Source organism: Hippocampus bargibanti, linkage group LG01 (assembly GCF_051943395.1).
Source record: "Hippocampus bargibanti isolate YZ-2025 linkage group LG01, ASM5194339v1, whole genome shotgun sequence".
In the NCBI taxonomy this organism is placed as follows: Eukaryota; Metazoa; Chordata; class Actinopteri; order Syngnathiformes; family Syngnathidae; genus Hippocampus; species Hippocampus bargibanti.
The window spans coordinates 10,202,769-10,225,356 of record NC_142734.1 but is presented as its reverse complement, the minus strand read 5'-3'; the positions used below and the strand labels follow the sequence as shown (position 1 = coordinate 10,225,356).

The following is a 22,588-nucleotide window of genomic DNA, read 5'->3' as shown; positions in this document are numbered from 1 at the left end:
GATCTGGGTGCAATTAAATTGTTGAACATAAAAATGCAAAAATTAAAAACATGTGAGATGCTTAAACAAATATCTTGTTTTTATTTTGTCATTCATTAAAAAGGCTCATCTTTCAATCGTTGGTCAGAGGCATAGATGTATTCATCATTTTTGCATGTAATTACAGTAAAGTCTCGTTATATCGATATTCTCGGGAGTCGGAAAAAATATCGATATAACCGGACTATCGATATATCCGATCCTGCGGGCATGTAATTTTCTCCTTGAGTTCATAGAAATAGTATCGTAATAAGCAGTACTATCGATATAACCAATATCGATATAATGAGACTTTACTGTATTCTACCTGTCTTTCCAGCCTTTAGTGACAATGCACAAGAATTTTCAAGTAGTACTTATACACCCACGTACACAAATGCACAGGTTGCACTCAAATTAAATTTTTCTTTGGTTTATATATGCTCATGATTAAAAACTGGATTGATATATGGTTCATACTTCAATACTAAAACGGTATTTGGTTAAATTTCCCTGAGCAATACATTTCAGTGAAAACAAAGGTGCCGTTTAGTGGTCAACGAACTTTTGGCATATCTGGTTGAATAATTAACAAGTGTTCTTGACAGAATTACTGTACTTTGTAGTTTTTCAGTTTGGAATCACAACTGTTTATTTTTTTATTGATTGGCATGGATTTAGCTTCAGAGGTTTGTCAACCAATTGTGTGAGTTGAGTGTGTCTTTGGGGAGGTTACTCTCAAGACTTTAATTTTAGACTGATTTATGCATTTCGAAAACAATTGGCACATGTGTTTAGACTACTGTTTAGCTATAGATTCAATGACTGGACATAGTCTTTTGTTTGAACTGCTCCAAGTGGATGAGATTATTTGTACAATGCACCGGTACAATTTTGAATAGGGGTGGGCAACGCCATTCCTTTCGGCATGAGATAGATGCCTGACGCATCCAACACTCCTGTTTCAAATGATCAGGATGGTCATCAGGCTTCTGAAGAAATGTCTGATGAACTGATGGAAAGGGACTAATAGATCAGCCACTCTAGGTCCAAACGCATGAAAAACAAAATGCACAGACTTTTAACAATACAGTATTTATTTATTGTAGTTTATTTTTCTTTTGATATATTTCCTATATTACAGGTACAATGTGCAATGCAGTATAAAAACAAGAACTTTCTATTCAAAGGATACTTAACATTTCAATGAGTGACCACAGAGAAGTGCTCTATACTTTACCAGGCTACTCCTGCAGCAATATTAAAGGGTCATGGGGGACTGTGGAGGTTTTTATGAAGGTGACCACCAGAATTGATCCTTTTAAATTCATTACAAAAGCACATTCATGTGTTACTAGCACCTGCACCGCTGTTGCTGCTTGGAGAGTTGACGTCCACAATAAGTCATTGTCCTGTTTCTTTGCATTCAGAGGAGGTTGTCACTGTGAGTGCAGTTACTACTTTATCCTCTCCAAAGACGCTTGGGAATGACTACTGCCAATGACAAACATTTCCTTCTGAGTGAACCAAAAATTTTCCATTCTAATACAAATCTGATCACCTTTGTAAAAACCTCACACAAGTCTGATGCGCTCGAAACTTAGCAGGAATTGTTTTACAATTCAAATCTACTGAGAAACCTCAATCACGCACTGTGACTGGAGACTGATCATCTTCATTCCAAACCCCACGTCCCTATTGTTTTCTTAAATGCTAACATTTGTAAACAGAAAGAACAGAGGACATACTTTCAAGATTAAAAAAGTGTAAACGTCCACAAAATATAAAACGGATACATTCGAATCATTACTTATAAACATATAGTCATGCATTTGTTCACAGGGCTGCAAAACATGTATTCTTAGACTTTATCTTATAAATAAGTTTCTCGCGTGGCATGTCTAGATTATTTACATTATTATTTATTTGTATTGTAATGCATGAAGTGCATGGGGGGGCTCCCAGAGTGGGGGGTTAGTGAACTAGATGACTCGTAGTGGTTAGCTATTGATTACAAACAGTAGACTCTGAATTTTCCAAAATGACAAAAGAAACTCAAAAAAATGTCAGGTCATGAAAAATCGGTGTCATGTGGTGCTTTTTTCCCAGCCAGTGTAGTTGGGAGCCCTCATAACTTCGCTAAAGACGTGATCCCTCATGACATGCTGCACCAGCTCAACTGGTGCACTGTGACATGTACGGTGAGTAGAGGTATTTCAATCCACGTGTCTAAGGGGGTCCTGTGTGAGATGACCGTCGTGCCCCTTGATTGGCTTGATGCGGCGGCATCCACGCCCCGGCACTGTGGGGTCGGCTCAGCTCTCCGCTACCCGACTGGTCCAGCTCTGCGCTGTCGCAGTCCGAATCGTCACATAGGACTCGACCCTGAGGATAGTGGGGAACATGTCCCAAACACTTCTCAGGAAGTAGACATGCCGATCCCCTGAACGGCCGTACCTCATTTGGATTCTGCTCGCTTTCTGGCTTTGCTTTGGCCTGCCCCAGAATCCCGTCTCTCTCTGACAGGCCATCGGAAGCCTGTGCGGGATCCGTGTTGTCTGCTGGGATCTCTGAGCCCTGAGAGAGGAGATCGTCACTGCGGTAGTCCAACCTGTCATCCGTGTTAGTGCTGACGACGTCGGGTGTGCCGCTGTTGGAGTGGTCTGTCGTGTGGCCCTCCTCGCCGTCCGAAACGGACAGGTTCTCTGAGCTGAAGGTCGACACCGACTGACACTTGGTGATACTCGTCGGACGTCTACGGAATGCAACACAGTTAGGGATCCAAACTAATTTGAGCTCCAAGCCAATTGAAAACTTCTCAAGGAAAATGAGTCTCTCATTTCACAGACACTAAAGCATGCAAGTTCCTCACCGTCTCCGCGGTAACTCAACTTCACTGTCGACTTCCCCCTCCTCCTCTTCTGATGACACCCCTCGCCTCTATAGTGATCATAAGTAACACATTGTAAAAAGATAAGTACAAAACCCGACTAATTCGTGAAACAAGTGTCCTCTGACCTGTTTTCGTGTAATGGCTGCCCTGTACAGAATGGCAGAAGGTGTGAGGTGCTGACTGCCAATTCCCCCTGAAGCCCCCCGGGGTAACCTCACAGCACCCACTCCATCCTCCTTCTCCTCCCCGCCGTCATGGGGCAGGCGCGGAGATCCAAGCGATCCACGCCGTGCTGCTGCCCCCCTTCCACAAGGTGAGTCGGGGCTGCTGGAGAAGGGGAATGACGCTGCATCTTCGCTTGGGGTGTCGCTGCGTGGCGGAGTTTCTGTAAGATCATCCAGACCGGCAACCCCCAACTCAGTTGCCCCTAACCCTGCAGAGGCACTGAGGCTTCCTCCTCTTTCTCGCCCACCAACAGGTGGATCCTTTTTACCCTGGCCGCCCATCTCTGGGGTGGAGCAGATCAGGTCAGGGCTGGAGGAGGACATCTGCCTTTGCTGCTGCTCGTGGTTGATGCCCCGCAAGGCTGCAGAGGGCTCCAGAAGCTGCTTTGAGGAATCAGTGGCCAGTTTGTTAACCTGAACCACCGTCTCTCGAGTGGGAGCTGACTGATGGGCTTTAAGTCCTGACAGATCTCCACTGCTGCCTTTTCCGGGTTTGCGGTGGCGTGTTTTGACCCTCCGGGACCGACTGGGAGAAGTGGAGTTTCTACTGGAGCAGGTTGGGATAGTGACTTGCATTACAGAGGGATCAAGTTTGGGAATGATAACCTCAGACTTCAAGATGTCTGGCCTGGAAAGAAAAGGAAAATTGGAAATGACAAATAAAATCTATCATCTTCATTGAGAACCAATATTTGGTTTAATAAGTAAAAACGCACCGCTTTCCTGAGGGCAATTTCTGTGGGACGTTTCTCTTCTTGATGAGCTTGTCCATATTGTTGGAAGAGCCACTCTGCCTGGAGCTGTGGTGCTTCAAAAAACCTGGATACTTCTTATCCAAGGACTGCTCCCTCCTGCAGATAAACAAGTGGTTTTGTAAAAATTCTCATTGTGAACCAAATACAGAATCTTTGAATTAATCTGAGTCCAACCTCTGCAACTCTTTTTCTTTGAGCTCCAGCTGTAGCATAACCGCACTAAGTTCCATGTACAGGTTGTTGGCCCTCTCCAGTTTCCGCTCATAATGTTCACGAATGTCTAAAGCATGTCTGACAGAAGAGAAAAAGGCAGCTGATGTCATTATGCATACGCATGAGAGAATCTCAATCCTCCGCGCCTGGCAGGCACTCACGGCACTTCATCCACTCACGGGAATGGACAAAGAAGTGACAAAAGGAAATGGCACAGACTCATAGAAGAGTGACCTGTCTCACGAAAAGGAAATGTTGTGTGTGCATTAAAAAAAAAACAACAACCTGAGCTCTTCTCTCCGTCGGTTGATCAGCTCCTCATCGAGTCGGTGCAGACAAGTACCCTCTGATTTAATCTTTTCAAAGTGCTGTTTCACCTCCTCTCGCCATTCCGCCTGATGAGAGCACATTTTTGTTCAGCAGCTGCGTCTAGTTAGAGTTGACTTGAAAGGTGGTTCTCTTTTGTTGGCAGACAACAGATCAGATGACGAAGCAAGACGTGGGCGATTAGCTGTGTGCATCTATATACTGTACTGTATGTGTATATGTACACACACTACACTGGATGTACACTATGTAGAAGCACTATGTTCTTCGGCATACCGATATGAATCCCAAACTCCTAAAACATGTTTGCAATAAATTAGATTACACAGCCCAAAGTCCAGGTCTTCCCAGAAGATTATAAGTAGATCCAAAGACAGGGAGTGGAGGCCATTCCATATTTTGTAACAATTTTACAGGGTGGAGTAATGGCCATGTGTCCCAGTACGTTACTTGTCCATGTGGCGCATTATTCATTATACAGCAATGCTGTATGCTCTCTTAAATATGTTAGGGAGGATGACAAGCAGCAATACCTGGGACTTGAAGTACGTCTCCTGAGGGGTGGACAGAACGTCGGCTGATGCTATGTCCAAATGGAGAAGGATCTGACGGAAGGAAGGCCGATTCCTGGGTTTGCAGTTCCTGCAAAATGCAACGTTAAACACAAACTGTGCAATGATGCACACTGTGCACTACAATAATCATCCCCAGTGTTGCATAGATGGCTCATAACGACTCTTTCAGCTATTCTTGTATCTGTTTATTTTTGCCTCGAATCCTCTCCTCACCTTTTACGCAGCCTCACTTTGGATCCCATCACTCACCAGCATTGTCTGAGGAGGATCTTGAAACCATCAGGGCAGCTCTCAGGTATGGGCAGTTCCAGGCTGTTGTTTCCGACACCCCAGATGATGGCAGACGAATCCACGTCTTTGTAAGGGATCTCTCCGGTGAGCATCTCCCACAGCACCACTCCAAACGACCTTAAAGTCAGGTTAATGTTGGAATAATGCTAAATATCTCACACAGGTCAGAGAGAGAGAGAGAGAGAGAGAGAGAGAGAGAGAGAGAGAGAGAGAGAGAGAGAGAGAGAGAGAGAGAGAGAGAGAGAGAGAGAGAGAGAGAGAGAGAGAGAGAGAGAGAGAGAGAGAGAGAGAGAGAGAGAGAGAGAGAGAGAGAGAGAGAGAGAGAGAGAGAGAGAGAGAGAGAGAGAGAGAAATTCATTGAGAACGTTATATCAAAAATCACTGCTAACAGGCCATATGATTATCCCTACACAAATACTGTATACACTTAAAATGACACCTACCAGATGTCCACCTTTTCTGACACAGGCTCATTCCGTATAACCTCAGGAGCCATCCAGGCCACAGTGCCTGCAAAGGACATCTTTGTGCTCTTGTCGCTTAGCTCCTTTGAGGTTCCAAAGTCTGAGATCTTGACAAGGTCATCATGTGTGATCAGCATGCTGAAAAAAGGAACATCTATCGATCACATCCAGTGATAGGTAATCCACTATTCTACGCAAATTCCAAGCATGTCACCCCAAACCCTGTGTAAGTGTCAAATTTTAGCTAGTAAAAATAGAGTTACATGGTAACGTTACTGCAAAAGGGATCAAGATCCTCCCAAGAGGCACCCTTAAAATGGTATGTGATTTAATTGGTTACTTACTTGGGGGATTTGAGGTCTCGATGTATGATCTTGTGAAGGTGTAGGTAGTTCATGCCTCCTGCAATGCCCATGGACCAGTCAACCAGGAGGGAAGGGGTGATTTTACGACCTGCCCTCAGCACCTCGTATAGTTGGCCTTGGGCACAGTATTCCATCAAGATACAATAGCAAGGAGCCTGTGTGCACACACCCCTAGATGGCAACACGGCAATTCGAGAAAAGACAATGACAATGTTAATGGCAGACTGATGTGGATAAAGTATTTAAATGAAGGATAGAAGAGTTTCCCTACTTGAAAGTAATGATGTTGGGGTGCTTAAGTTTGCGAAGATGTTTGATTTCAGTCTCCTTGATGTCTCGCACTTTCTTCACAGCCACATCGTCTCCGTGGAACTTGCCGAGAAAGACAGCACCTTGCGCTCCACTTCCCACCCACTGCAGTTCTGAGATCTCCTCAAATGGCACCTCCCAGTTCTCTGTACACAGACCAGTGAGTAGAAACAACCTAAGCTTGATAAATGGGAAAACGCTTCAAGCAATGGGAGAACCTTTTAAAGCCAATCAGTACACGGAACATTCAGATTGTGCTTCATCATTGAATAAGCATCTTGCAACGCAATGGCTGACATGTCAAAGAAACCAGAGTGACGAGTTAGTCAACTGAGTAACATGCTGTTCAGACCGACAGATGATATTGTGTTATTTTTGTTCTGTTAGAAGAAAATAGAAGCGAAGGCATCAGTCATCCACACCTTAAATAACAGAGTACTTGGATTATAAAGAGGAACGCTCAGGCACAAGCAGAGAGAGAAGCAAATCTATTCTTCATGAGGTCCACTGAAGTGTGAAGCGCTCTGGAGGAATGACTTCAGCAGAGACGAATACACACAATGGTTCTCTCAGTTAGCTGCTAAAACAACTCACTCTGTCCGATTCGTGAAATAGCCTACATTGGCATTTTGCGGTTAGACATTGTTTAAAATACGTTATTGGCTAATCAGCGGCTTGTCAGGTCATCCACTCTCACGTTAACGGTGCGAAAAAGGTGAGATCGCACAACATTGTGATCGCCACAACAGCGTGCAAATGTCTTCATTTGCTGTTCGCCTTTTTCTACAATGAGAGTGAAAACGATGATGTAAAGCCGACTCACGAAACGCAGGTACAGGTAATTGTTGTTGGCAATAAAGGGAAAAATGCTGCTGTGAATAAACACTTGGTCAGTCAGTGTCTATTAAGAAACAAAGGTCCGACAGGTCCGACATGCTGAGATGCTGATCGATTCTGCCCTTAGATCAAGCAGTTATATCAGATCCATCTCGAAAACAGCCTTTCATCAGCTGACAAAAAAATATCCAAATTGAAGGGTTGCATACTCCGAGCAGACCAAGCCAAGCTTAACCATGCTTTTATTTCCAGTATATTTGATTATTGCAGTGGTCTTGCGACTGAACTTCCGAAAAAGATTGTCAAGCAGCTGCAGCGCATTCAAAATGCTGCAGCTTGGGTTATGACCAAAAAAACAAAGACATTAGAACATATGACTCTGGTCCTAAAGGCTTTCCTCTGGCTCCGAGTCATCTGAAGAATAGATTTGATGATTCTGCTTATGGTCCGGAAATCACTGAGTGATTTGGGTCCTGAATACATTGAGAAAATTGAATATAAACCCAGTACAGGTCTCTCAGGTCTACAGACTTGTGTCAATTAGTCAAGCTCGTGATTTTAAAATGAAAATGGTGACACAGCATTGATCTGTTATGTTGTAGTCAAATGGAATAAGTTGCCAACATAAGTGAGGTCAGCCCCAAATATAAATACTTGCAAATAAATGTTGAAAGCAATGCTTTTCATTCACATTCCTGTGATTGAATTATTTTCACTCTATGCTGATTTAGGAATTTCCTAAATCTATTTTGTATTTCTATCCTTTGCTTTTATCCATCCATCCATTTTCCAGACTGTTTTATCCTCATTGCGGTCGCAGGGGTGCTGGGGCCTATCCCATCCATCTTTGAGCACTAGGCGGGGGACACCCTGAATTGGTTGTCAGCCAATTGCAGGGCAAACAAAGACAAATAACCATTAACTTTCACACTCACACCAAGGGAGAATTTAGAGTGTTCAATCAGCCTGCCACGCATGGTTTTGGAATGTGAGAGGAAACTGGAGGACCCAGAGAAACCCCACGCAGGCCCGGGAAGTACATGCAAGCTCCACACAGGAAGGCCAGACGCTGTCTTAAACTCGCAATCACTGCACTGTGAAGTTGCCGTGCTCACACTCGACTACCGGGCCGCCCCCTTTTAAATGTCTTTAAATCTGTTTGGAAATACGATTGTCACGTCACTTGAGGCTCGAGGGCTGGGCTCGAGTGACGAAAGGAAAGCGGGGAGTGTGGATCCAAAATACACGGCGAGACAGATACTCGTATACAAAAGTCTTTACTGAGGCACGCATGAAAAAAGGACAGCAGGATGAGGTGACTGAGGGAGATCGGTGACAGCTGATCTGACGGCACGGAAGTAACAGGGTGGATTTCAGAATACTCCGACGGCGCCTGAATGGCGCGATCGGTAGATATAGTCAGAAGGCACAATCAAGGGAATGACAATCAGCTGTGGGGACCCAGGTGCGTGATGATGGGAGGGGCCGTCTCCCGGGAGCAGCGGAGGAGGTGACAGGAGGGGCGGGGCGCGCCCAGGACGGCGACGAGATGTGACAACGATCTTGATTTATATAGCGCTTTAGCAACATCTGAAAAAGCAGATACTCATGCCTTCTTCGCATGATTATTTGAATATATTCCGTTATTTTTTCTAAATACATTTGGGAGGTGTGCCTTTGGTTGTGTTAAGCACGTTGAATTCCCCAATACACAAAATGTGCTTTGCCTTGCCTTCCTAATTGCTTTGTCAGGTTTAGCTGATGATAAGTATATCTGAAGCAAACAATTACTGATGTGACATACCTTCATGGCTATGCTTGTGTTCCGTGGAATAGGCCTTTCCGATCATGGTCCACACAGGCTTTAGGCATCCAAATAGACCCTCCAAGAAACCCCCACCACCCGATGGGAGACGAATATTCTCCGAATGGCTCCGGACAGCACCCGCCTCCGGACTGTGGCCTGCCTCTGCACCACTCCCACACTGGCGGGCGTCATGTTCGTGTAGTTTTAGCACACTGTTATCAAAGTGGCCTGAAGGTCCATCACTGGGAGTGGGACTGCTGCCTCCTGGTGCCCCCGGCCCACTGGTGTCAATGGACAACACGTTTCGGAGGACACACTGTGTGGGGGTCAGGTCGGTTTCTGGGGTGCAGGCGGGGGTGTCACCATCAAGTCTTCGGTAAGGTGGTTCGGATACTGGGGTACTGAAACCTGACAGGGAGGGGGAAGGGGCACGGGGCTCATGGATACAGGTCCCACTCATCAGGGGTTTCCCCAACCCACCAGGTTAAGGTGGATGGAGGCACGGCTAAGAATGTGACCTAAAGGAAAAGAATGAAATGCCATGTTATTACAGAGAATCAAACATAGTTCTCATTCAAGCAAAAGGAAATAAAGACAAGGCAGCCTTGTATGGCGGCAACTTGGCAGTTCACATGCCTGCCTCACAACTGAGAAGTCCTAGTTTGGAATGTTGGCCCATGTCTTTCTCGTGCTTGTATGTGTGTGTTTTTTTTACAACTACTTCCACCGACATTCCAACAATTTACAGAAATTCCCCTTGTGAGTATATTTGTGATCTGCGATTAACTAGTTCTTAAAGTCAGCCAGGACAGGCTTCAGCTCGTCATGGCCCAAAAGAGTATAATTGAGGAATGTATACAAAGTGGATGTATGAAAAAAACAACACAGGGGCAAACTGCCAGTCCTGGGTCAAATTGCGCATTTCTGAACACTAAGCCCTCCCTGTCTGAATCCTGCAAAAAAAATAGTGGTTCTGCTATATGAACCCGTGCAACCGGCCCAGTGGAGACATCAACCAGAGTGGAAATGGCCTTTATGAATGAGTCGACGAAAGCATGGCGGTGCTGTTGCTCTCTTCTCCGGACTTAACGGAGATGACGACACCAACACACACACACACACACACACACACACACACACACACACACACACACACACACACACACACACACACACACACACACACACACACACACACACACACACACACACACACACACACACACACACACACACACACACACACACACACACACACACACACACACACACACACACACACTCCCCAAACCTCAATCTGACTCATTCCATGCATCAAGGATGAAGGATGTACATGCTTGAAAAATGATAAATTGCAGAAAGAGAAGGAAGGGGCGACGGGGGGGGTGTCATTTTATACAGTAGAACCCAAAGCGTCTCCGCGACTTGGACTGCACCATCGTATGAGAAGAACCACGGCGGGAAACGGAGAGCGTGAGGAAATAAGGCGATAAACAATCAGTGGGCCTATGAGATGTGCACGGCCGGACGCACACGCACGCAGCCACACTCACATGAATGCGTGTGTGCAGGAAGCTCAATCTTAAAATAACCGAGGATGCGATGTTGACACTCAGCAAACAACGTGCAGCGTGCATCGCAAGCCCCTGTACCTACTACGCTGCGTGCCAAGTCCAAGTGCCGCAGCGTCGATACATTTACTCAATGTTGGCACAGGCGCAAATGATCCCGAACGTGTATTTGCTCGTTGCACATATTGGTTACACATATTGACACACATATTGGTTTTCGATTGTTCGTTTATCTTTCAATCAGCATCCGTTTGTTAGTGTAGTGCTAGCGGCGCTGCATTCAGTGCCCAGTGCAAACGCACGCACCGTCTTTCCATACCTGGCGTTTCGTTTGCATCTCATCGGTTAGTATGACATTCCCATACCTTTCTGTCCGCTTGTTGTCGCGTTGTCAAGTGAAAGGATGGGCTCGGCTTTCTATTATCTTCACGATGAACAAGCAGTCGTTTCTTCCTCCCCCACACCAACTCTGTCGTCCCTCTCTTCTATTTCCCGGCCTGTATTCCAGTAGTTTTCTGTCGCTGGGACGTATCCCAGAGGGTAAATGTGTGTAGATAGCCGGGGAACCGTCCAACGTGCTGGCGCGCTGTGTTTCGCGGTGGTGGTGGTGGGGAGCTGTCTCACTCGCAGTGCTGAATTGACGTCACGTAGCTGACGGGATGCGCCGCCAGGGGGCGCTGCACTACCCCCCCCCCAAAAAAAAAAAAAAATACAGTACTTGTACACTAAAAATAATCTACTCTTCCACTTTGACTGCGTTGTAGATGACCGTGCAGTACTGTACGTTGGTTTAACTCACTGCAGCAGAGATGGTAGGCACTGTATGGCACAAGGAGGCTATAGACTCGAGGAAAGGACTCTGCACTTTTATTTATATGATAAAATTCACACACATTTAATTGAATAGTTAAAGTAGAAATGAAATAGCATTGCCTTTTAAAATAAGCCATCAAATTACTTGTTCAACATCTGCACCTCAGATGATAAAAGTATTCAGACTGATTCATTCTCATAGCCGACATACTATAACTCTTAAGATAATTGATGGGCACTACATCCATCCATTTTCTATACCCATTGCAGGTTGTGCTGGAGTCAATCCCAGCTGTCTCCAGGCAGTAAACAGGATGGGGGGCGCCCTGACCCGGTTGCCAGCCAATCCTCTGGCACAGAGAAATTAAGAACCATCCACACTCACCCTCACATATTTTTCTGCCATGCTTGTTTTTTGGAATGTGGGACGAAAGTGTAATACCGGAGGATATCGACCCAGGCATGGGGAGAACATGCAAACTCCACACCAGAAGGCCAGAGTTGGAATCGAACCCGGTACCTCTGCACTGTTATGTCGGTGTGCAAACCATCCGACCACTGGGGACTGTGTTATGCCTCCAAATCCACCGATTTTCTGCTGCTTGGGTCACATTTCTCCATGCAGCTCATGTCATTTGTGGAGACACCCAAATTTCAAGCAATCAATTTAACTTTATCTGTTTTTCTGTCTTATTCAATATATGTCAATGGTAGATGTGCAAAGCCCAGATTCCTTCCTTCAAATATCGCAATTATAACTAAAAGATGGAGACAAGGAAGGAAATCTTCAAGTACAAGATGGATATTGTTGCGTCAAATGTTGTTCATATAACTAGTTTTAACCAGTGACGTGCGGTGAGGTTCATGGCTGGTGAGGCACTGACATCATCAATGACGCCACCGCTCGTCTCTACTTAGTATTTGAACGGTAAATGTGAAAATTCAGCGATTTTGAAAAAAATCCTGAAACGGTGAAGTTAAATGGACAAGAACTTTAAAGTACAAATCACTAAATACATCTAACTGTTTAATTTATTTTTTCATTTGATATTTCCATGATGATGACAGGTGAGGCACTGCCTCACCTGCCTCCACTGACTGCACGTCACTGGTTTTAACAGATATCATAGCTGGGAAAACTACTTAAGTACATCGATGAGAAGGTTTCTTCAGCCGTCATCTGTACAAAAGTGAAGGTTTCGGACGTTTTCGCCTCCTATCCAACCGTGATCGTCGCTGACGAAGCCTCTTGGATAGGAGGCGAAACGTCCGAAACCTTCACTTTTGTACAGATGACGGCTGAAGAAACCTTCTCATCGATGGACCACTCCTGTACGACTGAGAGCTTACACATACTTAAGTATAGTATAAAAGTATTTCGTTTTTTTCCAATACAACATGGCAGCCACCATCCATCCCACCAATGTGCTTAAAGTATGGTACCACTCATTCTGGCTGGCATCGAAGAGGCTTACTCAATCTTTCAAACACAGAATGAAATTAAATGGCTGCAAAAAGAACACACATGCATTTAAAAGATAATGCAATTTGTCGGCCTGAAACTTGATTAAAGTAGAATGAATTATTATAAATCACTCTGAACCTGGATACAAATAAATATTCACAAATACAATGAGTTCACCGCATCTTGCTCAAAAATCCATTGCACTGGTTACATGAACATTATAATTGTGTTTTCTTTCCCAAATACATACATGCTTTTTTGTGTGATGCCAAACGCCAAATGGATCAGAGCACTTGTCCTTTTAAAGCCAATTTCAAACCATGAAACCCGAAAATTTTGTATCGCTTGGCTGAAGCTGAACCCTATTAACTTCGATTGCATGGCACTAAAGTGGTGCGCAGAAAGAAAAAATATCAGAGTTGGTATCGTCAAAAACCTCTTCCAAAAGATTGGATGGAGCAAACATTGATCTTTCTTGTATTTTTCCTCAGTTACTGGTTAGCCTTTATTGAATGTCACACAACCCTGCTATGCATATGATTGGAATAAAACAATTGTTTTTCAACATTTTTTTTTCAGTGACATAAGTAAATTCTTCCTTTTGGTCAGCAGTAACTGCAAGCCAAAAAGACAGCTTGTACTCTTGAGGAAATCTAGAGTTTCAAACCTGTGTTGCTGTGATTATGGTGACAGGTCGTGTAAATACAGTATCAAATAAAGGATCCACCCATGTGTAATTAAAAAAGGGACCATTAATCTAAGATGGGCTAATCAAGGCTTTGATTGCGTATTGTCTATTATTGACGAATAAGTAGCAGGACATTAGAAACGTTTATTAAAGTTTATTTAATAACTAAGTCAAACGTCCTCCAATTATGAAATGACTCATCCAAGTCATAACTCAACAGTTCTGGTATTTGAGGTAGATGTTATGCAATAGCTACTCCTGTCCGCCAAAGGGCAGTAGTGTTCAAAATATATAAACAATAATGTGTTTGTCCTTCCTCCGGACCCGTACGCTTCCAAGGCGGGATTGGCTCATTTGAAGTTTCCAAAATAGATGTGGAAACGAGCAAGACGTTGTTTCGTCAAAACATTGCGAGCGGCATTTGACCTGGCATAGGGTAATTAACATTGTGTCGGAAGCAAAGAGCAAATAGTCATACAAAATTCCAGCTCGCATCTTTGTAGTTGGCTACAGATCTCCTGCTAATGGTATTAGCCAGGTAGCACTAGCGTCAACACTTTGACACTCAGTGTCCAATTGTTGTCACGGGCGATTGATTTTAATTTATCCATTCGGCTTTGTCTCCCGTTCCTCCAAAAGATGTGTTCTCTGGCTTTGTTTCCCCCTCCGCGCCCTCCTGGACAGGCGACTTTGTGTGAGTCCAACAACGAGCTCTTGACTGGGTGCAACGCGGAGGAGAGGCTGCAGCAGGTCTCGTCTAACTTAACCTAACGCAACCAACATGTTGTTTCCAAATGCCATATCATTTATAATAATACATTTGATTTCTAAGCGCCTTTCAAAACTCTCAAGGTCACTTTACAGTCACAGGATATGCTTTTCTGCTTTCATTTCCAAGCTTGGGACATATGAGAATAATTTCCGTACGCTTTTGTAAAGTATCCCTTAACGAACCGAACTCCCACTTTATTATAATCAAAGGTTTGTTTGGGGAGCCGAAAATTGTATTTAAGACCCATTCCCTGAGTTTCCAGTCGAATAAGGTACTGTTTCTTTTGAACAAATATCATCAGGTAAAAAGGGTGTTATGTCAAAACTACTCTGGCAAATGCAATGCATTCCAAAGGTTTGTTTTAATGTCATACAGTATGAATGGGTGGTTGGTGCTTTATCTCATGTTCGATGTTCTCTGCAGGAGTCAAGTCCTCCGAGTTTGTACTTCCCCCGAGAGTCCCTCAAATTGCACTGTCGCACTGAGAGCAGCAGTAAAGCGGCCTTCCTGGACCACTCTGAGACGTTGTGGATGAGGAGTGCAACAGCTTGGTATATATATTGCACAATATCATCATATAGCATTAAATATCATCACATGGAGGAATCACGGTTGGCCAAGACATGTATTTATTCCTAAAATATTTTAAATTAACTTAGTACACATTTATATTTGAGGCCCGAGCATTTGGTAGTGTTTTGTGTCAGAAAAGCTTTGTTTTTTTTTCCTTTCAGGCGGGACGGCGGATTTACGGGGCTACTGAATGAAATCACTAACTCCCATGAAGAGGGTACATTAGTTGTTATGAGCGAATGACATAAAGCAATATACATGTAATTGTAAGTTTGTTTATTTTTTTTCTACAGTACCAAAATGGTTGGCTGTGAGCTCTGGGTGCATCCTTGCCTTGCTGCAGAAAATCTCTTCCTGTCATAGCTCCTTGTTTCCACATCTCACAGTAAGAATTCACTGATCATTCAGTCAAGTTATGGGAGTGAATGGATGTGATGATGTTCAAGTGTGTTTCTTTTTCCTGTGAACTGTAGCTGAGCAGCGAGGACATGATCGCAGAATTTGCACAAGCGCTAAACTGGTCAGTGACAAAAGAAATTTCAAGTTGGAAAGCTTATTAAACAAAATAACCCTGATATTGTCTGCTGCACAAACCCCCAAGCTCACTCAACGCTTGCACAAAAATCCCTTTTCACTTTCAGCTCCCACACTTAATGTATTTTTTTTTCAGTCAACCAGCATTCTGGTTTAGTTCATCTCAAAAATGATTTGTTGTGTTGTTCCCTTTCTTCAAATCTGTCAGCGTGTGTTATCTGTGCACTTTATAGGCCAGACTGCGTGGTGCGAGCCTTTGCCTGGCATCCTCATACTGATAAATTTGCTGTTGCCCTGTTGGATGACTCGGTTAAGATCTACAATCCCAAAAGGTGATGAAACTTTCATGCTTTGCAATAAATAAATACCCCAAGAGACGATTAGATTTTGGCTCATAAACACAGAGATTGACTGGGCGTGTCTTTGTTTCGCTCAACTCTTAGTTCCACCACTCCAACCTTGAAGCACCGCCTCCAGAGATGCGTGGCTGCACTGCAGTGGAAGCCTCTGTGTGCATCTGCACTCGCTGTGGCTTGCCAGAACTGTTTACTGGTTTGGAACGTGGACCCTTGCTCGCTATCCACCAGGCATGTAAATGGTCTCATGCTTTTATCCGATTGTTACTTATCGTTATCTTTGATTCATTATCACGGACATTTTCAGAATGTTTGTAAACTGTCAGGTAGTGGCCCACTGCACCCCAAGCTTCGAGCACGGACCTATCAGAATCAGAATCAGAATCATCTTTATTGCCAAGTATGTAGAACGCACAAGGAATTTGTTTCCGGTAGAACACGCTGCACTAGTATCGTTGTCAAAAAAAAAACTGCTAAGTGGCACTATACAGTTCCATTTTGGCTACTGTTGAAAGAGTTCAAAGAGTTAATGGCTTGGGGGAAGAAGCTGTTTAAATGTCTGCTGGATTTGGTGCGCATGGATCGGTAGCGCCTGCCTGAGGGGAGTAGCTGGAAAAGGTGGTGGGCAGGGTGCGGAGGGTCCAGTAGGATTTTCCGCGCCCTAGTTTGGATTCTTGCAGTGTGCAAGTCCTCGAGAGTGGGTAGGGCGGTACCAATGATTTTTTCCGCCGTCCTAACTGTCCGTTGAAGTCGGATTTTGTCCATTTTTGTGGCGGCCCCGAACCAAACGGTGATGGAAGAACACAGGATGGATTCGATGACAGCCGTGTAGAAATGTTGCAGCACCTCCTGTGGCAGGCCATGCTTCTTTAGCAGCCTCAGGAAGTACATTCTCTGTTGGGCCTTTTTCAGGATAGAGTTGGTGTTGACCTCCCACTTCATGTCCTGGGAGACTGTGATTCCCAGGAACTTGAAGGTCTCAACGGTTGACACCAGGCAGTTGGATAGTGTGAGGGGTAGCTGTGGTGATGGATGTTTCCTGAAGTCCACGATCATCTCAACTGTCTTGAGCGTGTTCAGCTCCAGGTTGTGACGGCTGCACCAGAGCTCCAGCTGCTCCACTTGTTGTCGGTACGCAGACTCGTCGCCGTCTTTGATGAGACCGATGACCGTGGTGTCGTCTGCGAACTTTATGAATTTGACAGCTGGGTGCGTTGAGGTGCAGTCGTTCGTGTAGAGAGAGAAGAGCAATGGAGAGAGGACGCATCCCTGCGGGGCTCCAGTGCTCGTGGTTCGTGTTGTGGATGATATATTTCCCAGTCTGACCTGTTGTGTCCGTCCTGTCAGGAAGCTGAGGGTCCACTGGCAGATCGTGGGGGACACACCAAGCTGGAGAAGTTTGGGGATGAGGAGTTCTGGGATGATGGTATTGAACGCAGAGCTGTAGTCCACAAACAGGATCCTTGCGTAGGTTCCTGTGTTGTCAAGGTGGTCGAGGATGTGATGCAGTCCAATGTTGACTGCATCCTCCACAGACCTGTTTGCCCGGTAGGCAAACTGAAGAGGATCTAGCAGAGATCCGGTGATGTTCTTTAGGTGGTTCAGCACGAGGCGTTCAAAGGACTTCATGACCACAGACATCAGAGTGACAGGTCTATAGTCGTTCAATCCCGAGGGTGCTGGTTTCTTTGGAACTGGGACGATAGTAGACTGTTTGAAGCAGGATGGGACTTCACACTGCTCCAGGGATCTGTTGAAGATTTGTGTGAAGACCGGAGCCAGCTGGTCAGCGCAGACTCTCAGGCAGGAGGGGGACACTCTGTCAGGTCCTGCAGCTTTCTTGATCTTCTGCTGCTTGAAGAGCCGTCTAACGTCCAGTTCGTGGATCTGTAGGGCAGAGGGCGGAGATACGGTAGTTTCTGGTAATGGTGGGCAGACCGGGGAAATGGGGGTGTCCTTTTCAAATCGGCAAAAGTATGTATTTAACTCATCAGCCATACCATTGTTGTACACTGCTTGCAGAGATCTGACATCGCCACCTCTGTACATTAGGGATATATAAGGCCAGAGTCACCCGCACAACTTAAATTCGCTGACGAAGCTCTTTGGATGAGGAGCAAAATGTCCGACACCTTCAAAGAAGTACAGATGACGGCTGAAGAAACCTTTTACTCGATGTAAACTAGTTGCCAAGAGGCCGCTACGTGGCAGAAAAATCACCAAGCTCTCAATTTGTTTCATATGACATCTACTGATAATACATCCATTTACATTACAGCAATAGAGAAGAAGGACTTTTTTTTTTTATTTTTTGCAGTTAAGTCCCTGTTCTCTCACTCGGTTCTTTGACTTTTGCCGCTCATAAGTGCAACATTGTGATGAAATGCCCTACAGTATATCTCTTACTCTTCCTCCTCTTGAACAGGCCTTCGTCTGGATGCGCACAGGTTTTGTCTCATCTCGGACACTCACCAGTCACTTCCATTGCTTGGTCACCAAACGGTTCTCTCCTTGTGTCGGCCTCGCCCATGGACACGGCAATGATGGTACAAGGCTTTCCATTGTCTGAACATTTGTTGAACTTTGTTGCTTTAATTGTCAGTGTGTTACCCCTTTTTACGCAATCAGGTCTGGGATGTAGCGTCAGAGAGCTGTGTACCTCTCCAACGTGTCGGAGGCGGTGGGGTCAGCTTTCTGTCCTGGTCCACGGATGGGAGCCATCTTCTTGCCTCAACGCCTTCTGCTCTCTTCAGGTTCAACATTCAAATGAGTCTTATCTCTAGACTGTATCGTGTCTTTGCTGCTTGAGTATTGCATTTTAATTTGGTTGAATATAGTATACCGCTGCTATATTGAAGACCACACGTGACTGTTATCTGCTGTGGGTCTATGCAAAAAAAAAAAAAACCTCAACATATGCAACACAGTGTGCAACATTTGGGGCTCAAATTTAATCGGCCTTTAATAAGCAAACTATTGATGAATGTGAGAAAAGAAAGGTGTTTGAAGAAAAAAGAATGCTGAATAGAGCGGCCTACATGAACGATATTAAAAAGAAACCTTGCAAACGCCTTGAAGATGAGAGCTTTCAACTGCATGTGAAAATGAAGTTGACTTCTACAGCCCTGTTGTACATAGGGGTACAGGAGCAAAGGTCAAATTAACCAGCCACAATATTGTAGTTGGTCATTTTACAAATATGTGGTATTTTTTACATTTACGTGACATACTGTAGTCCTTTTTAGATGACCGCGAGCCCCACACGCAATCAAACAATGACCGTGACCAAACATAGAAGATGATAGTTTGTCATTATTCTCCAGAGTCTGGGAGACCAGGATGTGGACGTGTGAGCGTTGGCCATGTGAGAAAGGCCGCTGCCAAGTAAGCGTTGCCGCCACGTTTCAATGACGGTTTTATTTCAAAGTTTTCGTGACAGCAAGGCAAAGCCTTTCTTTCTTGTTTAGTCTGCCTGTTGGAGTCCAGATGGGAGTCGACTTCTTTTCACTGTACAGGGAGAAACTGCAATCTACGCTCTGACCTTCACTGACACGCCAGGTTGGTTCCATACAGTAAAGTCTCGTTATATCGATATCGGATATATCGATAGTCCCGGTTATATCGATACTATTTCTATGCACGCACGGAGAAAATTACATGCAAACAGGGTCGGATATATCGATAGTCCCGGTTATATCGATATTTTTTCGGACTCCCTTGAATATCGATATAACGAGACTTTACTGTATTTGTTATTTTTGTTTTTCCCAAGATGGCGGCGCGTGAACACGCAGCGGCTCCCCTCTCCCGGCACATTGGCGTTTTCATGTTTATTATGTTTGTTAAAGTCATTATAAGTGCCTTGCATGCTGGGTCCGAGAGGACATTAATTTCATCTGTGCTGTATGTCATGCATATTAGCATATTTGACAATAAAGCTGACTTTGACTTTGACTTTGATATTAAATGGGAATACTTTGCCAGATTGTCAATACACCCATGCTACACATTTATCTGCTTAAAGCAAATGAGATAGTAATATTTGTTCATAGCCTCAATTTCAGTAAAATGCAAACTTCTTTTGCGACAATGTATGTATTTCTGTATGCCAAATATTTTTATTTTCTCCTGATGACATTTTAAGCCATCCATGCCTCGCTCACACTTGATATCTCCACCTCTAAACCCCTGCATGGAAGCTACGGTCATGCTCTTAAAACACCAAAGCCGAGTGGCAGAGCCCCACACATTTTACCACCATAAAATCTGTGATGCTCGTTCCCGATGTTTCAATAGAATTTAATTCCAATAAATAGTATTATGTGGGAAAAATATTAAATTCACCAACATTGGACCTTGGAGGTTTTAATTACCTCAATTAGTTTGTTTCCTTGACTTACTTGAAAAGAAATTACTCCTCTGATGTGTTATATTTGTTGTGGCCCAACAAAGTGTGATGCTGATCAATTGTGATTTGACTTGTCTTGGAATCTGATTTTATTTGTTTGTAGGTGCCCTGACGCGCACATCAAAAGGATCCCAAACGGCAACAGTGGTGGCCGACCTATCACAGACAACCTTCAACACAACTGAGGGAGATGTCACGTAAGAGCTGTAATCTAAAAAGCTATCTTTAAAAAAGCACAACTGTATCATAGAGAGAAGCGAGAGCAATGGAAGTTTATTTATTTGTGCAGTGTTGGTGGAGAGGTCCAGTCTCTGACTTGGGATCCGAGAGGAGAAAGACTCGCTGTGCTTCTCAAAGGTATTTGCACCTCTTTTCTTTGATACTCCCATATCAGATCTCATATTGTCTGACTTTATATTTTTTTTTCTACTATGTTATTATTTTTGGCCGGAAGAAGACAATCATATGAATTAGATGGCAATCCCATGTAATTACTACTATTCTCTTATTGGATTGAATTAGCCTTTATTAGTCATGCAGTGGAGAAATTTACATTTCACAACAGCACAAAGTTATGAAAGGAAGAGGATGAAAGCATCCTTTTTACCAGTGGATCATGGACGTCATGGTGAAATGTGCACATCTATTACAAGCTAAATGTTGAAAGCAAACACAAAGCTGTAGCATATCCTGTTCCACGTGAATCCGCTTTAATTCCAAGCCGCGACAGTCATTAAGTTATAAATCAACAGGGAGTACAAGGCAAATTGGTGGCCGATTGATTTGAGGACCACTCCCTGATCCTTGTTGTGGTCGGAGGAACCTGCATATTAAGCGAATTATTAATCACACGCTTCTTTCTCCCACTGTTCTTCTAATTTTGGCAGTTAACACGTAGGTTTGGTTCCTTACCTTCCACCTACTTTCGCATCGAATAAAAAAAGCTGGTCACCGGTGGTTATGCAGGATTACCACTACCTTTTTTTTTTGTCCTTGTCTTTTGGCCGTCAGCAGATATTTTTGTTGCTTTAGCACTGCTGGAAAGACAGTGGTGGAATTCCACCAAATGTCAACACAATTTGTCAATGACAAATTTTGGGTGCAAGTTTGAGATCACTCCTAGTCGGCAGGAGCAGCCAAACTCTGCGCTGAGGGAAAGTCATTTAAAGTCTAAAAAATATGATCTTAATCGCCCCATTATAATGTTCAGTTTACCCTGACCCTACTTGTATTATTATTAACATTACACACAATTGGGTAATTACTGACCTTTCAGGTGATCCACAAGCAGACCGTCCTGCAGTCATACCTGTGTTCAAGACCAGAACAAAACCTATTTTTGAACTTTTGCCATGGTAAGTGTTTCCATCCTTGGTCATGTTTAAAAAAATGTTTCAAAAATGTGAGCTGTAGTTTCTTGTCCCCATTTTCAACGGAAATGTATCTAACTGTGAAAGGGTTCGTTCTTCCTTTCCTTAGCGGGTTTGTTCAAGGGGATCTTGGTGCCGAACCGAGACTGCTGCAGTTCCACCCACATTTTCAACACGGAGCTCTGCTCACTGTGGTCAGTAAAAATCTCGATCCTCATACTCCATTTTGTAAAGAATGTCATGATCGTAACGGTCTAATGTATCAAATGTTTCATTCCATAGTGTTGGTCTACAGGACGAATTACCCATCTGCCTTTCTACTTCCAAAGTGGCAACGTCAGCCGGGTTCGGCTCGATGGCAGTCCATCGCTACCACTCCCACAGGAACATGCTGCTGACCTCGCCAATCAATCGCTCTTTACTGAGCTCATATCATGACCATCAATCACATGGTGTCAAAAATGTGTCATCTTATTCATGTTAACAAAACGTATTAAATGAATTTTTGTTCCCATTCCCCAATGTCTGAAATTTTCAATATAGGACAAACCTGCTCCCGGCGTTATATGTTCTTTTCCTTTCGACTTTTCCCTTCAAGGGGTCCCCACAGCAAATCATTGTCCTCCATCTTCAGAGGTTCGATTCGCATATTTTGGCCAAGCTTTTACGTCGGACGCCCTTCCTGACACAACCCTCTGTATTTATCTGGGCTTGGGACAAGCACAAGAAGACTCTTTCCTTATGTCCCCTTATGGCAACAGATCAAGCAACTCTATGAACCTCTGCTCCCGGCGTTATATCCGTCATAATAATTCACCGGCTGTGCACATCAATGGTGTGTATCTATACTCAGGACTTGACTTGAGATGGAGACAATAGTGCTCACCTGTACCCTGAAAATGGAGACCCAATAAAAAGCATGTTAGTTCAGATTTATAGCACATTCTGAGTATTTGTTGG

General features: G+C 44.2%; 2 protein-coding genes across 5 annotated transcripts; one reads left to right on the top strand and one right to left on the bottom strand.

The window, feature by feature from the left end:
• Window positions 1-1,124: 1,124 nt before the first annotated feature.
• Window positions 1,125-11,261, bottom strand: map3k12 (mitogen-activated protein kinase kinase kinase 12). Its single transcript, XM_088995220.1, has 14 exons — window positions 11,015-11,261; window positions 9,076-9,596; window positions 6,397-6,580; window positions 6,105-6,296; window positions 5,740-5,898; window positions 5,255-5,413; window positions 4,964-5,072; window positions 4,389-4,498; window positions 4,065-4,181; window positions 3,852-3,986; window positions 3,037-3,763; window positions 2,891-2,958; window positions 2,476-2,773; window positions 1,125-2,403 (listed from the first exon to the last, which is right to left on the bottom strand). Exons 2-14 carry the CDS (start codon window positions 9,536-9,538, stop codon window positions 2,248-2,250), a joined length of 2,877 nt encoding a protein of 958 aa, XP_088851346.1. The 5' UTR covers window positions 9,539-9,596; window positions 11,015-11,261; the 3' UTR covers window positions 1,125-2,247.
• Window positions 11,262-13,950: 2,689 nt separating this feature from the next.
• On the top strand, window positions 13,951-22,569 carry aaas (aladin WD repeat nucleoporin). Of its 4 annotated transcripts, none has more exons than XM_088995207.1 (17): window positions 13,951-14,153; window positions 14,255-14,309; window positions 14,811-14,938; window positions 15,122-15,177; window positions 15,254-15,345; window positions 15,434-15,480; window positions 15,728-15,826; window positions 15,938-16,081; window positions 18,276-18,396; window positions 18,479-18,603; window positions 19,174-19,234; window positions 19,318-19,408; window positions 20,362-20,455; window positions 20,548-20,615; window positions 21,535-21,613; window positions 21,738-21,822; window positions 21,911-22,569. In XM_088995207.1, the coding sequence occupies exons 1-17, from the start codon at window positions 14,140-14,142 to the stop codon at window positions 22,064-22,066; spliced, it is 1,515 nt and encodes a 504-aa protein (XP_088851333.1). In that variant the 5' UTR covers window positions 13,951-14,139; the 3' UTR covers window positions 22,067-22,569. The 4 variants fall into 4 exon arrangements, with proteins under 4 accessions (XP_088851333.1, XP_088851309.1, XP_088851317.1 ...); XM_088995183.1 differs by having other exon boundaries at window positions 13,951-14,142; window positions 14,255-14,365; window positions 21,911-22,568; XM_088995191.1 differs by having other exon boundaries at window positions 14,255-14,365; window positions 21,911-22,568.
• The last annotated feature ends 19 nt before the right edge of the window (window positions 22,570-22,588 follow it).

What these genes read in the sequence shown, in the direction of transcription:
- map3k12 (XM_088995220.1), bottom strand. Translation starts at nt 9,538, where the DNA reads ATGAGTGGGACCTGTATCCATGAGCCCCGTGCCCCTTCCCCCTCCCTG. An exon ending in ACACAAGCATAGCCATGAAG is followed by an intron (nt 6,581 to 9,075) that starts GTATGTCACATC and finishes GTCTGTGTACAG; the next exon opens with AGAACTGGGAGGTGCCATTT. An exon ending in CCCAACATCATTACTTTCAA is followed by an intron (nt 6,297 to 6,396) that starts GTAGGGAAACTC and finishes GTTGCCATCTAG; the next exon opens with GGGTGTGTGCACACAGGCTC.
- aaas (XM_088995183.1), top strand. An exon ending in CACTAACTCCCATGAAGAGG is followed by an intron (nt 15,178 to 15,253) that starts GTACATTAGTTG and finishes TTTTTTCTACAG; the next exon opens with TACCAAAATGGTTGGCTGTG. An exon ending in ACAACTGAGGGAGATGTCAC is followed by an intron (nt 20,456 to 20,547) that starts GTAAGAGCTGTA and finishes TTATTTGTGCAG; the next exon opens with TGTTGGTGGAGAGGTCCAGT.